The 22972-nt window shown below is 39.1% G+C and overlaps 1 protein-coding gene across 2 annotated transcripts in view; it reads left to right on the top strand.

Annotated features, from left to right (window-relative positions):
- Positions 1-21496, top strand: part of LOC126236737 (uncharacterized) — a 225451-nt gene extending 203955 nt beyond the window's left edge. For both annotated transcript variants that reach the window (XM_049946267.1, XM_049946269.1), the window contains exons 16-17: positions 12832-12953; positions 21070-21496. In XM_049946267.1, the coding sequence (XP_049802224.1) occupies positions 12832-12953; positions 21070-21218 (271 nt within the window). In that variant the 3' untranslated portion in view covers positions 21219-21496. The remainder of the gene's footprint in view (positions 1-12831; positions 12954-21069) is intronic.
- Positions 21497-22972: the final 1476 nt, after the last annotated feature.

Genomic DNA, 22972 nt, shown 5'->3' with positions numbered 1-22972 from the left:
ACCACAAGGATATGTTTAGAATCATCAGCCATGGGCAGTTGCAAGTAGACTTCTGGCAAGTCTACCTTGAAAAAATATTGGGTCCCAGAATGTTGTGCTAAGAGTTCACCCTGATGGAATAAGGAAAATGTATCAATAATATACTGTCAGATTACAAAATTTTTAAAATCACCAGAAAGCCAGAGGTTACTGTTCGGTTTATTGACGATTACCACCCAAATAGACATTCACTAAATGAGGCAAGTGTGACAACACCCAAGGGTGTAAGGTAATCGAGTTTTGATTTTATTGCTCTCATAAAGCTATTGGGATTGGCTGGGCACAAAAAACAAACAAACAAACTGGGACACACCATTGGTTTCATTGTGATGTGAGTTTTGAAATCGGTAGCACACTCTAAACTTTCCAAAAACAGTGAGGAAAATTCTGAGCGGGGCGCCTCCGATTGTTGGTACAGAACTTGATTCATATTTTTATTTGTTGCAACTGACCAAGCAGTGAGAGATAGGGAACATGGCAGTGATCAAAGATCCACATAGGTTTAAGAATTTAACAAAATCACTGTCACACCCTTGTCTACTTGTGTATTTTTAACATGTTGCCCATGACATGTGTTTCAATGTAAAGTTTATTTGGGGCTACCATCAGTTGGGGAACAATGTTCACAACCATGTTCATGTCTGATGAAGGAGGGCACACCAGGAGAGGGGCATGCGCCCGCTGTTGTGACGCTGACTGCTGTTGCTGTTTAGTGTGACGCTGCCTCATGCTTCATGGAGATGGTAGTTGCATGGTCACATCATCATCTTGCCCCCTCCCCCCTCCCCATGAGGCTGAGGAGGAGAGCCAACAGTGGCTACTTCACACCAAGCTTCTGTCTGAATTCCTTCCTCCCTAGATACTTCAAAAGACTGGGCAATATTCAAAAGCTCTGCAAGAGAGGGATTTTTACATTGTAAAGCCTGTTCACGATGTGCTATATAGGGGGCCAAGCATATTATAGCATCACATACCATCAAATCAACATATGAGGCCCCAGTGAAGTTCAGTAACAAACTTGCAATGATGGATCAGCCCATGAAGTTCACTCCCCAGGCTCTGTACGACTGTTGTGCCTGATTTTGAGAACGGTAGAATCAATGTGAGCAGCAATAACGTGAGTGCACTTGAAGTGATAAGTAGAGAGCAACTGACACATTTCATCAAAAGGGAGAGTAGCAGGTTCCTGAAGAGGATGTAAGTGACACAGAAGGTGATAAACACGGAGGGAAATCCATGACAGAAAGAAAACTGTACACACCGTGAGTTCGGCGACACCAAAAACTTGGAAATGTTGATGGAGGTGATTTTCATATGCATCCCAATCTTCTGCAGGATCATCGTATGGAGGAAACACTGGGGGGTTGCGTCAACAGTGGTGAACACTGGCACGTCGATGATGCTGCCAAACTGTATAGTGCCATGGAGAGAGCCTGGTGCTGGCTGGTGATAGCTAGCTGCTGTTCACCAAGGGATTGAATAATTTTGTCCACTGACATATTGGTCATAGTGAAATGCAAAACAAAACATGCAGAGTAGAATATCACTCTCATCGCCAAAAATCTTGTAATGTTGCACAAGCACAATATCAGAACTCCAAATCCTGTGAGCGAAAGAAGCATGTCACTATTTGTGCCGCTCTTCTATGTGTACAATCAGTATTGCCTGCTAGTCTTATTCAGTATAGGTATCAAATACTTGAGCAGTGTACTAAAGTGAGACTCATGAGTGATTCGTAAACCGTGTCCTGACTGCATTTTTCCAGTGTCCTGTCAACAAATTTTGCCACTGCTATATGACTATGCCAATGTTGGTATTCTACATTGAAGAACCAAAGAAACTGGTACACCTGCCTAATATCGTGTAGGGCCCCCCTGAACACGCAGAAGTCCCACAACACAACACAACATGGCATGGACTTGACTAATGTCTGAAGTAGTGTTGGAGGGAATTGACACCATGAATCCTGTAGGGCTGTCCATAAAGCAGTAAGAGTACGAAGGGGTGGAGATCTCTTCTGAACAAAACGTTGCAAGGTATCCCAGGTGTTCTTAATAATGTTCATGTCTGGGGAATTTGGTGGCCAGCGGAAGTCTTTAAACTCAGAAGGGTTTTCCTGGAGCCACTCTTTAGCAATTCTGGACATATGGGGTGTCGCATTGTACTGCTGGAATTGCCCAAGTCCGTTGGAATGCACAGTGGAAATGAATGGATGCAGGTGATCAGGCAGGATGTTTACGTATGTGTCACATGTCAGAGTAGTATCTAGGCGTATCAGGGGTCTCGTATCACTCCAACTGCACACGCTCCACACCATTACATTACCTCCATGAGGTTGAACAGTCAACTGCTGACATGCAGGGTCCGTGGATTCATGAGGTTGTCTCCATACCCGTACGCCTCCGTCTGCTCGATACAATCTGAAACGATACCTCGTCCAATCAGGCAACATGTTTCCAGTCATCAACAGTCCAATGTCGATGTTGATGGGCCTAGGCAAGGCGTAAAGCATGATCAGTAATCAAGGGTACATGAGTGGGCCTTCAGCTCCAAAAGCCCATATTGATGATGTTTCGTTGAATGGTTCGTACGGTGACAGGTGTTGGTGGCCGAGCATTGAAATCTGCAGTAATTTGTGGAAGGGTTGTACTTCTGTCACATTGAACGATTCTCTTGAGTCGTCGTTGGTCCCATTCTTGCAGGATCTTTTTCCGGCCGCAGAGTTGAGATGTGATGTTTTACCGGATTCCTGATATTCACAGTACATTTGTGAAATGGTCGTACTGGAAAATCCCCAATTCATCACTACCTCAGATATGCTGTGTCGCATCTCTCATGTGCCAACCAAACACCACATTCAATCTCACTTAAATCTTGATAACCTGCCAGTGTAGCAGCAGTAACCGATCTAATGACTGTGCCAAACACGCTTGGCTTATGCATGCATTGCTGACCACAGTACTGTATTTTTCCTATTTACGAGGGCAGTTCAATAAGTAATGCAACACATTTTTTTTCTGAAACAGGGGTTGTTTTATTCAGCATTGAAATACACCAGGTTATTCCCCAATCTTTTAGCTACACAACACTATTTTTCAACGTAATCTCCATTCAATGCTACAGCCTTACGCCACCTTGAAATGAGGGCCTGTATGACTGCACGGTACCATTCCACTGGTCGATGTCGGAGCCAACGTCGTACTGCATCAATAACTTCTTCATCATCCGCGTAGTGCATCCCACGGATTGCGTCCTTCATTGGGCCAAACATGTGGATATCCGACGGTGCGAGATCGGGGCTGTAGGGTGCATGGGGAAGAACAGTCCACTGAAGTTTTGTGAGCTCCTCTCGGGTGCGAAGACTTGTGTGAGGTTTTGCGTTGTCATGAAGAAGGAGAAGTTCGTTCAGAATTTTGTGCCTACGAACACGCTGAAGTCGTTTCTTCAATTTCTGAAGAGTAGCACAATACACTTCAGAGTTGATCGTTTGACCATGGGGAAGGACATCGAACAGAATAACCCCTTCAGCGTCCCAGAAGACTGTAACCATGACTTTACCGGCTGAGGGTATGGCTTTAAACTTTTTCTTGGTAGGGGAGTGGGTTGTGGCGCCACTCCATTGATTGCCGTTTTGTTTCAGGTTCAAAGTGATGAACCCATGTTTCATCGCCTGTAACAATCTTTGACAAGAAATTGTCACCCTCAGCCACATGACGAGCAAGCAATTCCGCACAGATGGTTCTCCTTTGCTCTTTATGGTGTTCGGTTAGACAACGAGGGACCCAGCGGGAACAAATCTTTGAATATCCCAACTGGTGAACAATTGTGACAGCACTACCAACAGAGATGTCAAGTTGAGCACTGAGTTGTTTGATGGTGATCCGTCGATCATCTCGAACGAGTGTGTTCGCACGCTCCGCCATTGCAGGAGTCACAGCTGTGCACGGCCGGCCCGCACGCGGGAGATCAGACAGTCTTGCTTGACCTTGCGGCGATGATGACACACGCTTGCCCAACGACTCACCGTGCTTTTGCCCACTGCCAGATCACCGTAGACATTCTGCAAGCGCCTATGAATATCTGAGATGCCCTGGTTTTCCGCCAAAAGAAACTCGATCACTGCCCGTTGTTTGCAACGCACATCCGTTACAGACACCATTTTAACAGCTCCGTACAGCACTGCCACCTGTCGGAAGTCAATGAAACTATACGAGACGAAGCGGGAATGTTTGAAAATATTCCACAAGAAATTTCCGGTTTTTTCAACCAAAATTGGCCGAGAAAAAAAATGTGTTGCATTACTTATTGAACTGCCCTCGTATATATCTCTGTATTTGAATACGCATGCCCGTACCAGTTTCTTTGGCGCTTCAGTGTATTTCACATCTCTGCAAATTATTAAGCCACGTATTTGCGTGAGTTGACGGATTCTAACTGTGAACCACTGGCTCTGTAGCCGTAGGCTAGTGCATTTTTTAATTTTTTTATTATTTCATGAAGTGCATAATTTTTGTTTCTGTACACCTAAAGCGAGTTGCCAGTTTTTGAATCACTTTGAAATTTTGTCAAGATCTGATTGAATATTTATGCAGATTTCTGCAGATTTTTTTTTCAAACAGTACTTCATTATCTATAACTACACCATCTGCAAAAAGACTTAAGTGTGCTATTAGTATTGTCTGGCAAGTCATTAATATATAACACGAATGACAAGGACTCCAGTACACCTCTAATGGTGCAGATCTGACATTACTTTTATTCTATCAATGATTCTCCATTGAGTATAACATGCTGTATTCCAAATGAGAAGAAATGCCTGAGCCCTCCTCAGAAATTTTGTTTGATACTTCGTACAACCATACTTTTGTGAATAAAAGTAGGTGGTGTTCTAAGTTAAATGCTTTTCAGAAGTCTTTCAGAATGTTGTGTGAGAAAAGCACAAGCTGGGTTTCACATGCTTGATATTTCCATAATCCTTGTTGGTTGGCATGGAGTAGCTCATTCTGTATGTCTGAGCTCAGAATATGTTCTAGGATTCTGCAACTAATGGATGTCAATGATATTAGACAATAGTTTTGTGATTCTTTTTTGTTACCCTTCTTCTAGGTAAGTGTGACCTGTGTTTTTTTTTTTCTAACCATTGGGCACAGCTATTTGTTCGACAAAAACATCTACAATATATTATGGTTAAATTGTGTGCTAACTCAGCTTCAAATTCTGGGACCTGAAGCCATGTTTAATTTTATAATTGTTGTGTCATCTGTGAGAGATCTTTTGACAGTATTCTGTTGTAGCAGTTGTTGAACGTTTCTCGCATTGACCTCTTGATAGCCAAATGCATTTAATCCAGTAATTCTCTGTATAGAGCCCTAAGCTGCATTTTACACCTATCAAGGAAGATTTGCTGCTTCTTTAGAACTTTCCTGACATTGACCCATGGAGGGTCTCTCCCACCATGAACTGTTCTATTAGGTACATATCATATCCAGTGTATGGTCAACTAGTCATTTAAACTTGAGCCACAGTTCCTCTACATGCTCCTGCCCAAAGGAAAATGCTTTGACTTCCTCTTTGAGATGTATCATGACTGCCTCTTTATCCAACTTACTAAATAGTAACTATTCCTATTTGTTTTAACTGCCCTTTGTACTTTAATAATCATTTTTTGCAAGAACTGCTAAATGTTCATGGACACCAGTTTCAATATGGACATCCTGAAAGAGGTCTGATCTGTTTGTCGCTACCAAGTATAACATATTTTCATCATGAATGGTTTCCCAAACTGTCTGTTTCAGGTAGTTTTTTAGAACACATTTAATAAAGTTTTGAGGGTGCCTTGTCATGTCTGCCTCTTACAAAGCTGTAACTATCCCACTTGATTACTGCATGGTTAAAGTCTCTTTAATTGGTGACAGTAATGTTGGGGAGCATTCATACTTTTCCCTACTTCATATGTTTCCCTTCTTCATACTTTTCCCTACTTCATACTTTTCCCTACTTCATACTTTTCCCTACTTCATACTTTTCCCTACTTCATGCTTTTCCCTACTTCATGCTTTCCCCTACTTCATGCTTTTCCCTACTTCATGCTTTTCCCTACTTCATGCTTTTCCCTACTTCATGCTTTTCCCTACTTCATGCTTTTCCCTACTTCATGCTTTTCCCTACTTCATACTTTTCCCTACATCTTGGGTGAGTCTGGTTGTCGATAGAAAGGTCTAATTACAGGCTTATGTCCATCTTTGATACCGAGTCTTTCCCAGACGATTCTGCTAGTGGCTTAAGTTTTTATGTGGCTTAAGTTTTTATCTCTGTAGATTTGAGTTTCTTGTTTACTGTGACAAATACACCGCCTCCATTTCCCATTAGCCTTTGCTTTAAGTATATTGTTAGATTTACCCAAAAAATGTGACTGCAATCAGTTTTGAGCTTTATGCAGCATTCTATACTTAGTATTAAATGCACTCCTTTGCTATTTCTAGGACTGATACAAAGTCTTCTGTTTTAAACATTATACCGTAGTACGTATCACAACACTGATGTAGACAACAGAAAAACAACACATAGAATTATTAATTGTATGAAAGAACAAGCTGTTATTGAAGAACTTTTATAAAGGGCAAAGGGTCATACATGTATGCTATTAACAAAAACTAAATGCAGTTTAAAGTCAGGCATGACAAGGGCCACAGATACTGGCAATAAAACACATTGAAATGTCAGACACTGAACTTACATGGATTGCATTTACAAAAAAAAAAAAAAAAAAAAAACCATTCTTTGTTTACGATAGTCACCTATGCTAGTGTAGACACCAGTTGTTAATAAATTATCCGAAGTACTTGACAAAGTACAAGCTCCCAAAAATAAGATTATATTATGTGAAGATATGAATACAATCATAAATGACACAGATGAAATCAATAACAACCTCATAAATGTCCTTTACACTTTTGATGTGCCATGATTGGTCAGATGTACATCAAGAGATGCTAATAACTTAGCATCCATAATTGACCTTCTGGTTACAAATACACTGCCTGACAAAAAAGTGACGCACAGAGAGAGGAAAAGAAAACAGAATAATACTTCATGTTGTGAGAAGGAGTGTGTTGTTGTTGGTGTTTCAGAGATTACACAATCAAATCAAAATTAACAAAGAACTTGACAGTATGAGACCACTTATTTGTATGACATAGCATCCCCTCTGGCCTGGATGCATGCACTGATTTGGTTGGGAACGGTGTCATAATGCTATTGTATCTTCTTCTGTGGCAAGCTGGCCCAGAACTGTTGTAACTGGTCCTTGTTACTAACTTGAGGATGGAGTTGAAGTGTTAGCTGATATCATGTTTTATTGGGGACAGATCTAGGGATCCTGCTGGCCACAGGAGTATCTCGACATCATTGCAGATGGTTCATGGAGACATGTGCCGTGTGTGATCATTCATTGACCTGTTGAAAAATTGCAGCACAATAGTGTCAGTTTAGAGGTCACACATGAAGACACATGGTGTCTGTGGCGTACCATTCCCTCAGTCACTACCAGCCATGACCTGACATCATACATGATGGCTACCTCCACCATGATACCAGGAGTAATACTACTGTGCCTCTCCAAAAAATTGGAATAATGAGACATTTCCCCAGGTCACAGCCATACCTGATAATGAAGGTAATCTAGGATAGTGTAGAACTGCGATTCATTGCTGAACACAGTGTAGCACCATCTGTTAGCAGTCCATGCTTCCTGGTCATGGCACTACGCCAAATGCAACCTTTTCTTATGTGGTACAAACCAGCCTGTGACCGGATTAGTAATTCCCTAGTATGACTGCTGCTAGTCTCCGACCAGTGATGCAGGATGACACAAAATGTTGCTGAGAATCCATTACTTGTTCTTGGATCGCAAATGCAGATATGAAGTGGGTATAGTAATGTAATTTGAATCTGACAAGACCTGGAATGACTCAATAACCTGCAGAACTGGAAAACCATCCAAGGCCATTAACAGTGAGCTGTCGAGTGCAAACAGACCACCACCACCACCACCACCACCACCACCACCACCATCTGAGGAAGACTGACACTGGAATATCAAGTTCAAATGAACAATACAAATTGACAACCTGAGGCATAGCAAATTCCAAAACCAAACAGTGATTTGTAGTGAGAATAATACATGAGAGCACCACAATCATGGCTGAGGACAGAGCTGCTGTGCTGCTAGCTTTAAGGGGCAGCAGTGGGCACTCATTGCCTGGCAAGCTGCACGTTGCTCTGTAGTCAACACGGCAACAATGATTCTATAACTTGCAGATATAGCAGTGCCACCTAGAGGTCTTCATTGAGTTCTTTATCTGCCAACCAGATCCCTTCCTTCAGGAACGTGTGCATAGGTCCAGAAGTGACATGAAAAATGCTTTGGAAGGTGAATTTGTTGCACAGCTGGTGTCCTGGCATTAAAGCCCACTGGCTGCTGGGAGGAACTGAGGGTGTTCGGCAATGAGCTGGGATGCGGTGGCACAGGTTATGTCGGCTGATGGTGCAGAGGATGTGGTAAAACTTTTACACCATGCCTGCTTCCACTGGAACCACCGCTAGTGCTTGGTAGTGCAAAATGTACATGTGCAATCATGAGACCATCAAGGGTTGGCTTTGCAGGTCCGATTGAGCAATCAGCGGTGGTGCAGTCAGGAGGCGTGGATGGAATTGGTCAGTATGACGGTACTCCAAACCCGTCAGGGTTTTAACCATCATCAGGCACTGCCCATGCATGATAACCAACATAGTTGGCATCCACGTGTCATTGGCCCCAAACAGCTGTGCCTGGAGGGGGGGGGGGGGGGGGCTGTAGTGCCCAATGTACTGGGTTTGGGGTTGCGATCAGAGATGACAGAGAGTAAACAGTTGCTCCCCATGGTGAAGCTGCACTGGGTTATGGTTGTGGTCAGGAATGGCTCTGTATGTACTCAGGAACAGCTATGTTGGTGGTGTTTCTCACCCCCTTTTAACATTTTCTGTTTTAACATCTGCACCATATATTGTACTTGGCCCTTGGAGGATGGGTGAAATCTAAATAAGTGTTTGATGCTATTTGAGGTGCAGAATTGGTCAAAAGCATTTGCCGTGAATTTGGGCCCATTGTATAATGCAGTAGTTGGGGAAGCCCTTTGTGCCAAGAATCTGGGTGAGTGTGTCAATTGTAGTGTCAATTGTGGTGTAGTTCATGCTGATTACGTAATGGTTGTTACAGTAAGCATTCGTAACAATTAGCGACTTAGAACCCAGAAAGGGGCCAGTCCAAATGAATGTGGTACCTGAGATGACGGGGTGGTCAGAGGGCAAAAGTTTGGGGCGGAACAGCCTGGTGCTGGGTGCAACCAGGAGAACATTGGTGGTGATTGACAGATGGCAGGAGAGGCGATCCCGGACCCGGAGCTCTGTGTTGGTGCTCTTTGAAAAATGTGTGTGGCACCCATGGACCACATATTATAAGATAGGGTCCTAGTGTGTGTGTGTGTGTGTGTGTGTGTGTGTGTGTGTGTGTGTGTGTGTGTGAAACCTGTCCAAGGTGTGCTGCTGCATCAGATTTATTTGAAAACAGTAGCTTTCCTGCTGTTCAAAGTCCAGATCTGGTGCTGTGGGGAGGCAAGATAAAGTGTCCGCATTTGCGTGTTGTGCAGTGGGCTTGTAGCTGAGGAAAAGTGTCCAATACTGGAGATGTTGTGCTGTCATCTCTGCAAGATGGGACCATGGCCCAAGTAGCACAAGCAGTGGTTTATGGTCCATAATGAGTGTCAATTTAGTCTAGAATAAACAAACACAGAACTTCTTAATTGAAAATGTAATAGCTAAAGCTTCCTTTTCTATCTGTGAGTAATTCTTTTGAGCAGGTGTCAACATCTCTACTCATAGTTGCTCAGTGTCATCATCATTCCCATGCACCAGCACTGCACCAATGTTATACAGAGAGGCAAACATGGCCAAAACCAGTGGACATGATGGGTAAAAGGGTGCAAGGCTGGGTAGTGAGTGAAGCATATGCTTAAACTCTTGAAAGTGTGTTCACAGGCAGCCATCCACCTGTACTGAATACCCTTCTTCCACAACTGGTTTAGCAGATGCTTAATGTAAGCCACTTGTGAGAGGAACTTAGAATAATAAATAACCTTTAACAAAAAAGGTCTGCAGCTCCTGTAAGTTTTATGGGCAGAGTAGTGGTTCAGAGTGCGAAGTTGTGGTCAGTGGGCTAGATCCCTTGTTTGTTGAACAAGTGTCCAAGGTATTCCACTTGCTTCTACAAACTGGCATTTGTATAAGTGACACTAGTCCCCTGTGTCACACAATGAAGTAAATAGGGCACAAAGGGTGGTCCTGATGCATCGTCACCATGACAATTAAGTCATCGATGTAGTTGGTGCAAGCAGGTATGGACTTGGGTAATTGTCCCAGGTACCTCTGGAAGGTTGCTGGAGTGGAAGAGATAACAAAGGGCCAAAGGAAGTATTGATAACCATGATGTTTGGCAACTCCTCATCCATCAAGATCTGCAAATACCCATCGGCAAGGTAGATCTTAGAATAATAATCACCTCTGACCAGCTTTGTGAGAAGGTCCTCTAGATGTGGTATGGGGTAGATTCCACTTGTGCCCAGGCATTGATTGTTGATTTTAAATATCCACACAGCTGGAGGGAGCCATTAGTTTTTATGACCATTACCAGGAATGTGGTCTAAACAGCAATTAATAGCTTCCTCATGTAGGTGTCCGTATTTCTGTTTAACAACTCTCCTTAAGAGACTGAAATGGGCCGAGCAAAAAAGGGACATTGCATCTAGATGCAAGGAGATAAGAGCCTGGAAATAGATGGCACATCCCAAGCCAGGTTCGCAGATGGGTTATAAGGCAGCATAAAGGTGTTAGAGTTTTTGGAAGGGAAACCTGGTAATGGAGAATCCAAACAAGTAAAAGGCATCCAGACAGAAAAGTTTCCTGCTGAGTGACTATCGACAACAAACAGCATCACCAGCTGAAGAGATTTTTGTACACGGTGGTGACTGGGAATTGAACCTGAAGGGGAATGTACTGTCACCATACGCGACCAGTGTAAATGGGAGGGCAATCTTGGGGGAACCCAGACAAGCATATGTTTGCCAGTTCACCAAGAAAACAGTAGCTCCAGTGTACATCTGAAAATGGACATTTTGATTCACAATTGTGGGGTCGATAAACAGCTTATTAGTGCAGGGTTCACCTTGGGAAGCAATTACTTGAAACTCAGCATCCCGTGGTGCATATGGGAATAGGTTTAGTTTGAAGATGCCCCTCTTTTAGCAGATTTTCTGAGTGCAATAACTAATGCCATTTGAGAAACAGTTACATAAGAAACTGCCAGTAACATTGCAGATAATTTCAGATGAACACTATATATTCAGTCCTGCACAAGAAATATACCACCACCAACAATTTGTGCATTTTTTGGGTGTAGATAGAAATATTCAGGTACACTTTGCCTCACTGTAATCCATAATGTCCATAATGGGTGTCTGTATTCTGCTGCAAAGGTATTTAACAAAATCTTAGCAAACATAAAGCAAGAATATGAGGATCCGTATTTAAAAAAAAAAAAAAAAAAAAAAAAAAAAAAAAAAAAAAAAAAAAAAACATACTTTCTCCTTAATTAGCTTCAAGATTTTAAAAATGCCTGTTAGTTGCATGATAAGTAACAATGATTATGTCAGATATGCCTTTGTTCTTACTTCATTCATGTAACACTTTTTTTTCTATTGTAAGCCCCAATGTGATCACGTATATATTAGTCTTACAATAGGAGATAAATGTCAGCTATTTAATACAACTTAGGAAGCAGCAACTTCTTTTCCAAATTAGCAGATTTCCTATTAATCTTACTAGCATAATTTAGAATGATTCACTGCAAATAGTTTATAGCAATTTAAGAATAGTTCATTATTAATGCAGTTTCTAACAACTGCTTCACTTTGTTAAAATATACTTTTGACTCATCCACATCATTGAAGGCTTGCTTTCCTGTCGGATATTGAGTGCATTATTTTATCAAATGTTTTGGAAAAACAGTCCATAGAAAATTGAACAATAATTATTAGACTCAAACTTGGGGCCTTCTGTCTTTTGTGGGCAAGTGCTCTACGAATTGAGCTGCACAAGCACAATTCACAACCCATCTCTGTAGCTTTACTTCTGCCACATCCTCATCTCCTACCTTCCAAACTTCATCAGAAGCTATCCTCTCAGTTGGTAGAGCACTTGCTCATGAAAGGCAGAGGTCCTGAGTTCGAGTCTCTGTCCAATATATGGTTCAAATCTGCCAGGAAATTTCGTATCAGCTCACACTCCGCTGCAGAGTGAAAATTTGATTATATCTTTCCTGTCACCTTTCCATAAAGTTGTTTCACAGTGGTATATTTTAATCTGTCTAGAGATAAATTCGTTTTAGGAATGGATTTTCTGTGTCAGTAATAAAATGATTTAATTGCAACAACATTTCAGGACTTTCTTAAAATTTTATTTTCACTATGCTCCATTCGTTTCTGAGAACTTTTCTAATCAAATTAACTTGAAAAAAGAATGTTGGTGGCACTTGTTGTTGCTCAAACTTAGTGGATTGGCATTTCCAATATATTTGCATGCTTCGTCTTAGAGATTTGACTTTAAAATTCTTCAGTCTAGAAATTTGAGTTTTATCTTTCAGAAGTTATGTAAAAATCACCTACACACACTTTATCTCAAATTTTTCCATGTTGGTGACAGTGGGACTGCTGTTTGGGCATTGGATCCAGGAGGCAATGTGTACAGGCGGTATGGCATATCACCTTCCAATTATGTTGGTGATTACTGGAAAAGGATACCTGGAGCTGTGAGTGCTCTTACAGGTAAGATATTTTTACTACTGTCTGAATTAATGAATGCATCATGTCGTACAGGTGTTTTAGATGCATCTCCATTGTATTCTCCGATTTACATGCAGCCATTTACTATCTGTAAAGATTTTCACAAAAGGTAACATTTAATCAACGGAATACCATTTTCAGCATTTAAAATTACTGTGTTACAGTCTGTAGTCAGACTGACATTGTGATCAGGCTTTTGTGCTTATAATGTGAATCTGATTGATTGGTGGAATATCATATAGTAATACCATTTGATTTTACATTACATGGAGATAGAATTTTTAGTTAATATTTACCTCCAGGAACAGGATTCCTATACTATCAATAGAAGTACTTAAAAGAAGAAAAATACTAATGCTGACTTTCAAAACTTGTAAGTTCCTCCCAGAGAAAACAACAAAATATCTTAAACCTAGGATTAATTTTTTCTTTCTTTAACCGGTAGCAAGCTGAGCAGTCAGTGATATGAAACGTTGAACAGAACAGGAGGAGTGATCAAACTCATGGTTGCAATGGTTGACTCCCCTAGCTAGCTAACAATCACTTTGTTATACTGAACCAGCTGTAGCATATGTTAGTACTTTTTATCAGTGTGTACTCCTGTGTTTTTTAAAATAATTCTCAATAGTGAAATATTTAATGGTATGCTTTTTGACTTTTTAAATACCTGAAGTTTGACCGACTTTAATTTATTGTTTGAGGGCAAGCTGAACAGTAATGCTTTCAAATTTTTTATGCGAACACTCATAAAGCTTTCCAATTAAACCAAACATCATTAACATTCAACATTTTTACTATTCATATCTACATATTTCTTTCTCAACATTGTCTCCCTTGTCGACAAACCCATTTTTACCAATTAGATACCATTTTGTACCTACCATCACTGTAGAATGTACGACATTGTTGATGGAACCATAACCTCACCTCTCCTTCCACCATTTCATGAGTATCAAAGTGAAGTCTTCAAAGGTGTTCTTTAAGTTTTGGAAACATATGAAAATCAGATGGGGCCAAGTCAGGACTGTATGGAGGATAATCGATGACAGTGAACCCAAGGCATTGGAGTGTTGCAGGTGTTGTACCACAGGTATGTGGTTTGGCATTGTCATGCTCAAAGAGAGGGTGCTCCACGTGTGGAACTCTTTGAACTCGAAAGTGGCTTACAACATACTGCTTCTCACGCATCGCCATGTTGCATGCTACAGTTAGGAGATCAGTTGCGACAGAGGGCTGCAAATACATAGACATGAAGAATAAAAATGTAAAATGTTCATAATATGTGTTTTATTTTAATAAGCTTTAAGCATTCTAACATAAAAAATTTGGATGTATTACTTTTCAGCATGCCCTTGCACAATTTTATTCTCAAATAGAGAATTGTGCTTTGTTTAGTTTTTTTGGTAAATGTAAGTTAAACCTGACACTTGTTCCATTATGATGAATGCTGCTGTTGGTGTAACAAGTACTGATGCCGTTCTTAATGTCCATACCAGATTAGTTGATGTACTTACATGGTGCAGTTAGAACGTGAAGTAGTTGTTTGTTTGTTCACAGTGTGCTTGCATATGATCTTAGGTTCCAATTCTCATGGTCTTTTTCTGTAGTGGAAAAATTTTATCTACATTCTGGGTATTGGATCACTTAAAAAAAAATGTAGCCAAGAATTGACAGAATGTATGTAAGAATATAATGTTGTTACAAGGCCATATCTGTTACAAATTGGTGACACTACTCTTTAACCCTTCGGCGTGCCGTGGGGGATATACTTGCCCATGAAATGAAATGTCGTGTGGCTAGGGCCTCTTGTCAGGTAGACTGGTCGCCTCGTGCAAGTCTTTTGAGTTGACGCTACTTCGGCGACTTGCGTGTTAATGGGGATGAGATGATGATGAATACAACACAACACCCAGTCCCTGAGCAGAGAAAATATCTTGATCCAGCTGGGAACTGAACCTGGGCTCCTTTGCATGGCCTTCAACTGCACCAGCTGTTGTTTCTGTTTGTTGGGAAATATAGCCTTCAGGACTGTGGGAAGTATGTGTCCCATGAAACAACAGTGTTTTAATGATTATTGGGAAGTATGGTTACTACCGATGTAGTATCTGTAAGGGGCTTGGGAAGTATACTTACCACAAAATTAATCTGTCATTTGTGGCCCTTGGGAAGCACACTTACCACCAATTTAGGGGTAGCCCAAAGCTTTTGGGAATACGTTTTACCCCCTCTATCTATGCCTGGCATCTTGTGGTAGTACACTGCAAAGATGTATGAAAACTGATGCAACAATCAGTTTCTGTATGTTAGAACACATTTCTTCACTTCTGCAGTATACATTATTGTGACCTGTATCAGCTAATACCTTTATTGTGTGATAACGTTTCAAGGATTGTCCCCCCCCCCCCCCCCCCCAGGCCCCCCTTTTTTTACATGTAATGGCAACACATAAAAGCATACAAAAGGGAAGTGGGAAATCCATGTACCACCAATTTTAATACCTCACAAAGGTGCAATGGTGATAAATGTACCACAATAGTTTTTGGTCCTAAATCACAAAAATAAAATTGTCAGAAAATAGTCAATTGATCACATTTCCAATAGGGCAGCAAAAAAATTGTCTTCACTGAGTTACTACAAAAAATGCACCCGCGAAATGGTTAAGGAAATAACATGGTAGCAACATTCTCTTTGTTAGTGTCTTTGTGTGTTTATCCACTATAGTTTACAGTCAATATTTATCATAAAGATTTTGTGTTTGCTATTTAATATTACAATATTATTTTCCCATTTTAAGCAGAAATTATTGCTGTTTGTTTACCGTGTCTTCAATGTTAGTTTATTGCAAGTTGACAATTGTAGAAATCCTTGAGCTTTATAACAATCAGCAAACAGATTCCCACCCCAAAGTCTAATATTATGGGGAAAGTTATTGATCTATGTCAAGGACAGCATTGGTCCTAAGATGGTGTGCTGAGGAAATGCTATTTTGATGTATTTTGCTTCTTATAAACATTTCACAAAAAAATCTGTTTATATGAGAAATGATTTTCTGTCCTCTGTACAATTTTCCAAATACTATTGGAACCCTTCATTATTCCAAATGATTCTAGCTTTCATAGTTGAATGTTATGGTCAACATCATCAAAGGCTGTGAAGATATCTAAAAATGTGCCTGTGACAAATTCATCATAATCAAATGCAACAAGGATACTGTTGTAAACTGTGCAATGGCTGAGTCTGACTTTCTGCTGCTTCGGAAAAAAACTACTTCATTGAGGATGTTATATTTATTCAAGTAATCTGATGTGCCATCTTTCATAATAGATCCTCTTATTTTGCAGAAAGATGAAAGCAACGAGACTTTGGCAGCAATTTCCTGTTTTTATGTGTCACCTTTCTTTAGCAGAGGTACAAATCTTGTTTGTCTTGGATACTCCAGAAAAATCAAAGGACTTCATGCACACTTTGTCAGTTCACATTTATGAAACATGTACAGGTACATTTACAGTGGTTTACATAAAAATAAAATAATATCTTAGGCCAAGAGAGGATTTAATTTATAATGGCCAACATCCCATTTTTTTAAATAAGTAAAACTAATTTACACAAGTACTTCATTACACTCACAAAGCCCTATTTACTTGGAATAACTCCTGGGGTGGGGGGATGTGAACAGAGTCGATGCATGCAGTCAAATGCTTTGGATTACAAAAATATATCAGTTGGTGATATTTTCTTATTAAAAGACTTTCATATTGTGAGTAAATGTATACATGGTCTTTCCAGTTTAGTAATAATCCAGAAAGCCATAATTTGAATCCTATTCTCCCTTAAAATTAAACAGAAATTGAAGCAAGGGGTAGAAAATACACGGGATGAAAGTATTTTGTGCCCAAAGGAGAAATCTCTACATAATTCAGAGAACAAGTTGTAACCGAGAGTTAAAAATCTATTAGAAGTCTAAAATCATACACTTGTTGTTGTTGTTGTTGTTGCTGCTGCTGCTGCTGCTGTTGTGGTCTTCAGTCCAGAGACTGGTTTGATGTAGCTCTCCATGGTACTCTATCCTGTGCAAGCTTCTTCGGTTCCAAGCAACTGCTGCGCCCTACATCCTTCTGAATCTGCCCAGTGTATTCATCTCTTGGTCTCCCTCTACGAGTTTTTCCTCCACGCTGCCCTCCAAAACTAACTTGGTGATCCCTTGATGTCTCAGAACATGTTATACCGACTGATGCCTTCTTCTAGTCAAATAGTACACATTCCTCTTCTCATCAATTCTGTTCAGTACCACCTCATTAGGTACCTGATCTACCCATCTAATCTTTAGCATTCTTCTGTAGCACCACATTTCAAAAGCTACTATTCTCCTCTTGTCTAAACTATTTATAGTTCATGTTTTACATCCATACATGGCTACACTCCATACAAATACTTTTAGAAATGACTTCCTGACACTTAAATCTATACTCAATGTTAACAAATTTCTCTTCTTCAGAAATGTTTTTCTTGCCATTGCTAGTCTATATTTTATATCCTCTCTACTTCAACCATCATCAGTTATTTTGCTCCCCAAATAGCAAAACTTATCTACTACTTTAAGTGCCTCACTTCATAATCTGATTCCCTCAGCATCACCTGCTTTACTGTCTTTGACAGAATTACAATGTCATCGGCAAACCTCAAAGTTTGTATTTCTTCTCCATGGATTTTAATTCCTACTCCAAATTTTTCAATTGTTTCCTTTACTGCTTGCTCAAAATATAGATTGAATAACATCGGGGATAGGCTACAACCCTGTCTCACTCCCTTCCCAACCACTGCTTCCCCTTCATGCCCCTCGACTCTTATAACTGCCATCTGGTTTCTATACCAATTGTAAATAGCCTTTCACTCCCTGTATTTGACCCACAGCCACCTTCAGAATTTGAAAGAGAGTATTCCAGTCAAAATTGTCAAAAGCTTTCTCTAAGTCTACAAATGCTAGAAATGTAGGTTTGTGTTTCCTGAATCTAAGGTAAGTTGTACGGCCAGTATTGCCTCACAGGTTGCAACATTTCTACAGAATCCAAAATGATCTACCTCAAGGTCGGTGTCTACCCATTTTTCCATTCATCTGTAAAGAATTCATGTTAGTATTTTGCAGCGCTGACTTATTAAACTGATAGTTCGGTAAGTTTCACACCTGTCAACACCTGCTTTCTTTGGGATTGGAATTATTATATTCTTCTTGAAGTCTGAGGGTATTTCACCCATCTCATACATCTTGCTCACCAGATGGTAGAGTTTTGTCAGGGCTGGCTCTCCCAAGGCTATCAGTGGTTTTAATAGAATGCTGTCTACTCTCGGAGCCTTGTTTTGACTTAGGTCTTTCAGTACTCTGACAAATTCTTCATGCAGTACCATATCTCCCATTTCATCTTCACCTATGTCCTATTCCATTTCCATAATATTGCCCTAGAGTGCATCGCCCTTGTACAGACCCTCCATATACTCCTTCCATCATACAGTATGTTATCATAAAAGCAAAATATAGAATACACATGAAAAATAAAATACCCTAACAATAAACCAAAAACTGTCTAGGGCATTACAAAGCAGCAAACATACAAATGCAGAGATGAAAGCAAAATTTGGTTACCATAACATAGCTGCAGCAAAAGATATGACACATTTATATCACTGGCCACCAATTTCAGTATTATTTACTGGCTTTGGCAACAAACATTGCACATTCCTAGTAAATAACTAAATAAAGGTGCACTAGGTTTACTCAAACAGAGGGTGTTTATCCTTTTGACAGACATTAGTTTCAAAAGCACATCTCATAAGAAATCATAAAACTCATTATGTTGTTAAAAGCTAATAACTCTGCTGACTGTGATCTTGTTTCTTATTTCTAGGGTTGACTTTTAGGATCTCTTTGGTTATCTCAGTAATCAATCGACATCTCAAAGAATTCTTCTGGTGTTGTATCTCACATTTTGGGGAAGATGTTTTGTTGGTCAAGTTTATTGCATGTCTTAGCTGTAGTTAATTTGGTGACCAAAGAGATATTAGTAAAATTTGTGAATAAACAAAACAGTGTTGCTGATATTTTAATTTCAATGAATGCATATTTATTTTTGTAACTACACACTCATTGATTTAGTTTGCAGTTAACATAGCCCATTACTTTTCATAAAATATGTCATGAAGCTGTGTAGACTCCATGGAGTCTTAACTTATTTTTACAAGGGGTGGTATTAATACAGATTGTTCAGTAATGACTAATGAAATGAAACCAACTATGAAAATTCTTAGCAAATACTGGCTATGAATGCATGTTCAAGGTTACTATACTATTGCTTGTCCCTCACTGGAACAGACAGTAACTTCTTAAAGTGGCTGACTAGCGCTGTCCACAGTGCCTTTAATTTTCTTTTCTTTAACTTGTGCAGGGTATTTTATACAATTTCTTTCCCAAGTGTTAATATATATATATATTTTAATTTTCTTTTCTTTAACTTGTGCAGGGTATTTTATACAATTTCCCTTTTACAAGCAGTATGTGTGTCTGTATATGTGTGGATGGATATGTGGGTGTGTGCGAGTGTATACCCGTCCTTTTTTCCCCCTAAGGTAAGTCTTTCCGTTCCCGGGATTGGAATGACTCCTTACCCTCTCCCTTAAAACCCACGTCCTTTCGTCTTTCCCTCTCCTTCCCTCTTTCCTGATGAGGCAACAGTTTGTTGCGAAAGCTTGAATGTTGTGTGTGTGTTTGTGCTTGTTTGTGTGTCTATCGACGTGCCAGCGCTTTCGTTTGGTAAGTCACATCATCTTTGTTTTTAGATATATTTTTCCCACGTGGAATGTCCCCCCCCCCCCCCCCTCTCTCTCTCTCTCTCTCTCTCTCTCTCTCTCTCTCTCTCTCTCTATATATATATATATATATATATATATATATATATATATATATATATATATATATATATGAGAGGGAAAGACGAAAGGATGTGGGTTTTAAGGGAGTCATTCCAATCCCGGGAGCGGAAAGACTTACCTTAGGGGGAATAAAGGACGGGTATACACTCGCACATACACACATATCCATCCACACATATACAGACACAAGCAGACATATAAAATGACACATAAGAGAGGACACACATACCTTTAGAAATAGAGCTATTCTTAACTATTGGCTTTACACTCTTTAATTAATGTTGACACAGCATTCAACTTTCATACATGTGACACAGCATTCAACTTTCATACATGCATAAGTGCACACATTTTCTCCCCCCCCCCCCCCCCCCAATAAACCCCACCAAGATCCATTAGCTAACAAATTGCCAGATCAAGCAGTGAAGTGTAAAGAAAAACAAAATGTGAAAACAATAAGATTTTGATGTGGACATGTGCCCATTTTTGTAAGTGAAATGAAAGTGTCTCCTTGCACTTACAACCAGATTAGAGAGAATGCAGATATTGGTGTGCCAGAATTATAAATAAATAAATAAATAAATAATAACTGTAAAATAAAAGACAAAACATTTATGTAATGAAAATATTATACTACAGCAAGATAAACGGCTTGTTAATGTAATTTGCAGAACATGTTGTCACCTGTGTTTTGTTGTTGTTAAAAAAAATTAAGAAATTTGGGAAATATTCATGAAGTTCTTCACAGATGTTAGTCTATTTTTTTCTCTTAGTTTCAGCCATTTCATCTATTTTCAGTGACCCTAAAGCCAACAAACATCAATTACCTCTCAATCCTTTCACAACATTTCCTCTGTTTTTTACCAATTTCCAGCTTCATTATTGTTTCATATTTCATCACACAACTGTTCACAAGGTTCATATAAAACATTTCTTTTTTGTATAATGAGTATAATTTTTTTGTCAGTCTGATTTATTGTAGCAATCACGGGTCTCTTGGATTCTCTGACATCAACAACTACAACAACAAAAAGACAATTTATGTCAGAACAAATTTTAGAATTTACATTGATCCTGAAAATTGATGAGTTTTAGTGATATTTATCTTTAAAATATGTGGTAAGGTTGTGCATGAACTGTTAGTGAGAGAAATATGTTGATACAATTGAATTTGCAGCTTCTGTGAATGATGATCTGTGGGCCATTGAGAAGAAGGGATCTCTTTTGAGGCATCGACCAAAGACTGTAAAACTGTCATTACAGCCACAAGAATCAAAGAGTCAGGACTCTCAGGTGGCACCAGATGAGGACTGGGAAGTCATATGACAAAAAAAGAGTGGCACTCTTAATGCCATTACACAGTAATCAAACTTTCCTCATGGAAATGACTTTTGAAGCTGCATCAGCTGGATATGGATATGTTCACATATTGTGTATGTTTAAATCTGTTGAGTTCCATAACAGAATGTAAATTCTGTCATGTTTTATTTACATTACATTTTTGTAAGCCAGTGTATAGCTATTTCTTCTTTATATCCATGTCATACTTTTAAGACTATGTTACCTTTACATTGATATTAGAATGAAGCTAAGTTGAGATTTTCTTGATGATGTGTGTATTTCACAGCGTTTTCTTTGTCACGCCTTCTTTCTTCTTTGTCTGAACACATTGTTCAGATTATACTAGGGATGAAACTATTCCCTACTGAATTACTATCTCTTTTTGTGCAGTGATGTCTGTATTTTCCTTCCAACTTGTCTATAATGAATTTTGAGCCAAAGAAGTACAATAGGTGGCAGTTTGTTTTAAAATCTTGTGAAGTGTTATATTTTTAACAGTTAACTAAAACATTTTGTGAGTAAAATATTTCAAAATATATAAGCTATGCCACCTGTAGTTTACAAAAAAAATCCTTTCTGTACACAATAAAGATGATGACTGGTATTTTTTTAAATAAATATTTGTGATGGAATCAGTTTTCATCAGAAGCCAACTTAATAACTGTGATGCAAAATAAAATAATTGGTGCATTTAATGAACTGTTACTATTATCTAAATGTTAAGTGTGTGTTGTAATTATATTGAACTACCACAGTATGGATACTATTCTATCATAGACACATTTTTTATTATTTTTCACAGCATTTACAGCAAATCTTTGCATGTCATGTGTTTCATTTAATAAACCTACAGTTTCTTTTTATGGATGTAGTTCGAATCACCACATATATATATTGATATGTAACAAAAGAAAAAATTTTATATTCAAGTATGTAGAATTGTGTAACAGATCTACTTTGTGTAACATTCTTATAGCACAATTCTGTGACCATTATACATGAATGAAAAAGATGTATAAGCTTGTGTTGCAAGATTTGTGTTTGTGTGTGTGTGTGTGTGTGTGTGTGTGTGTGTGTAGTGTTTGTTTATATTATAGATTTTTATTTGTGATTACGTATGAAGTAGTTATCTAACAAGAAGTCATCATGATAGTTCCCTTTCCTTCAAGATGTTGATTTAGAACTTCCAGTTATTTGTTGTTGATATTTAGTTAGTAGTTCAGAGAAGAAACTCTTTGCCATTCATTAGAAGTCATTGAGAAATTTATCAATCTCTGCATTATGTGAATTAGATATTTGTAAACTCACAGCAGCTTTTGTAGTATTTTGATTTTCACAGCTGTCATATTTCTGTTCATAAATATCTGTGTACTGTAAATTACACATCTGGAGCTAGTCATTTTCAGTGCAGTGAATGACTTAGATTTTGGAACTCAGAACTGTCTTATTGAGATTCTATCAAAGTTAATCTCTTGTCTTAGCTAAATTCTGGACATCAAAGTCTGTTAATTACTGGTACTTTTGATTTGAAAACCCACCAGTATCATAAATGAGGCTCTAATGCAAATTTCAGATCTGCTTGCACAGGTATATAGATAGAAATCGTCCACCACAGTCAGCAAATATTCTTGCACTGTTATCTGTTCTCACTTATGTGGTTTGTAATCTTAGCTGCATAACATAATTACCCCTCTGCCTGACATGGCCTTCTGTGAAGGTGGGCAAAATTTAATTGTTGC

The sequence above is a fragment of the Schistocerca nitens genome, chromosome 2 (genome assembly GCF_023898315.1).
Source record: "Schistocerca nitens isolate TAMUIC-IGC-003100 chromosome 2, iqSchNite1.1, whole genome shotgun sequence".
Classification (NCBI taxonomy): Eukaryota; Metazoa; Arthropoda; class Insecta; order Orthoptera; family Acrididae; genus Schistocerca; species Schistocerca nitens.
Note: the sequence above shows the minus strand (reverse complement) of the source record. Positions and strands in the feature narration are given on the sequence as shown.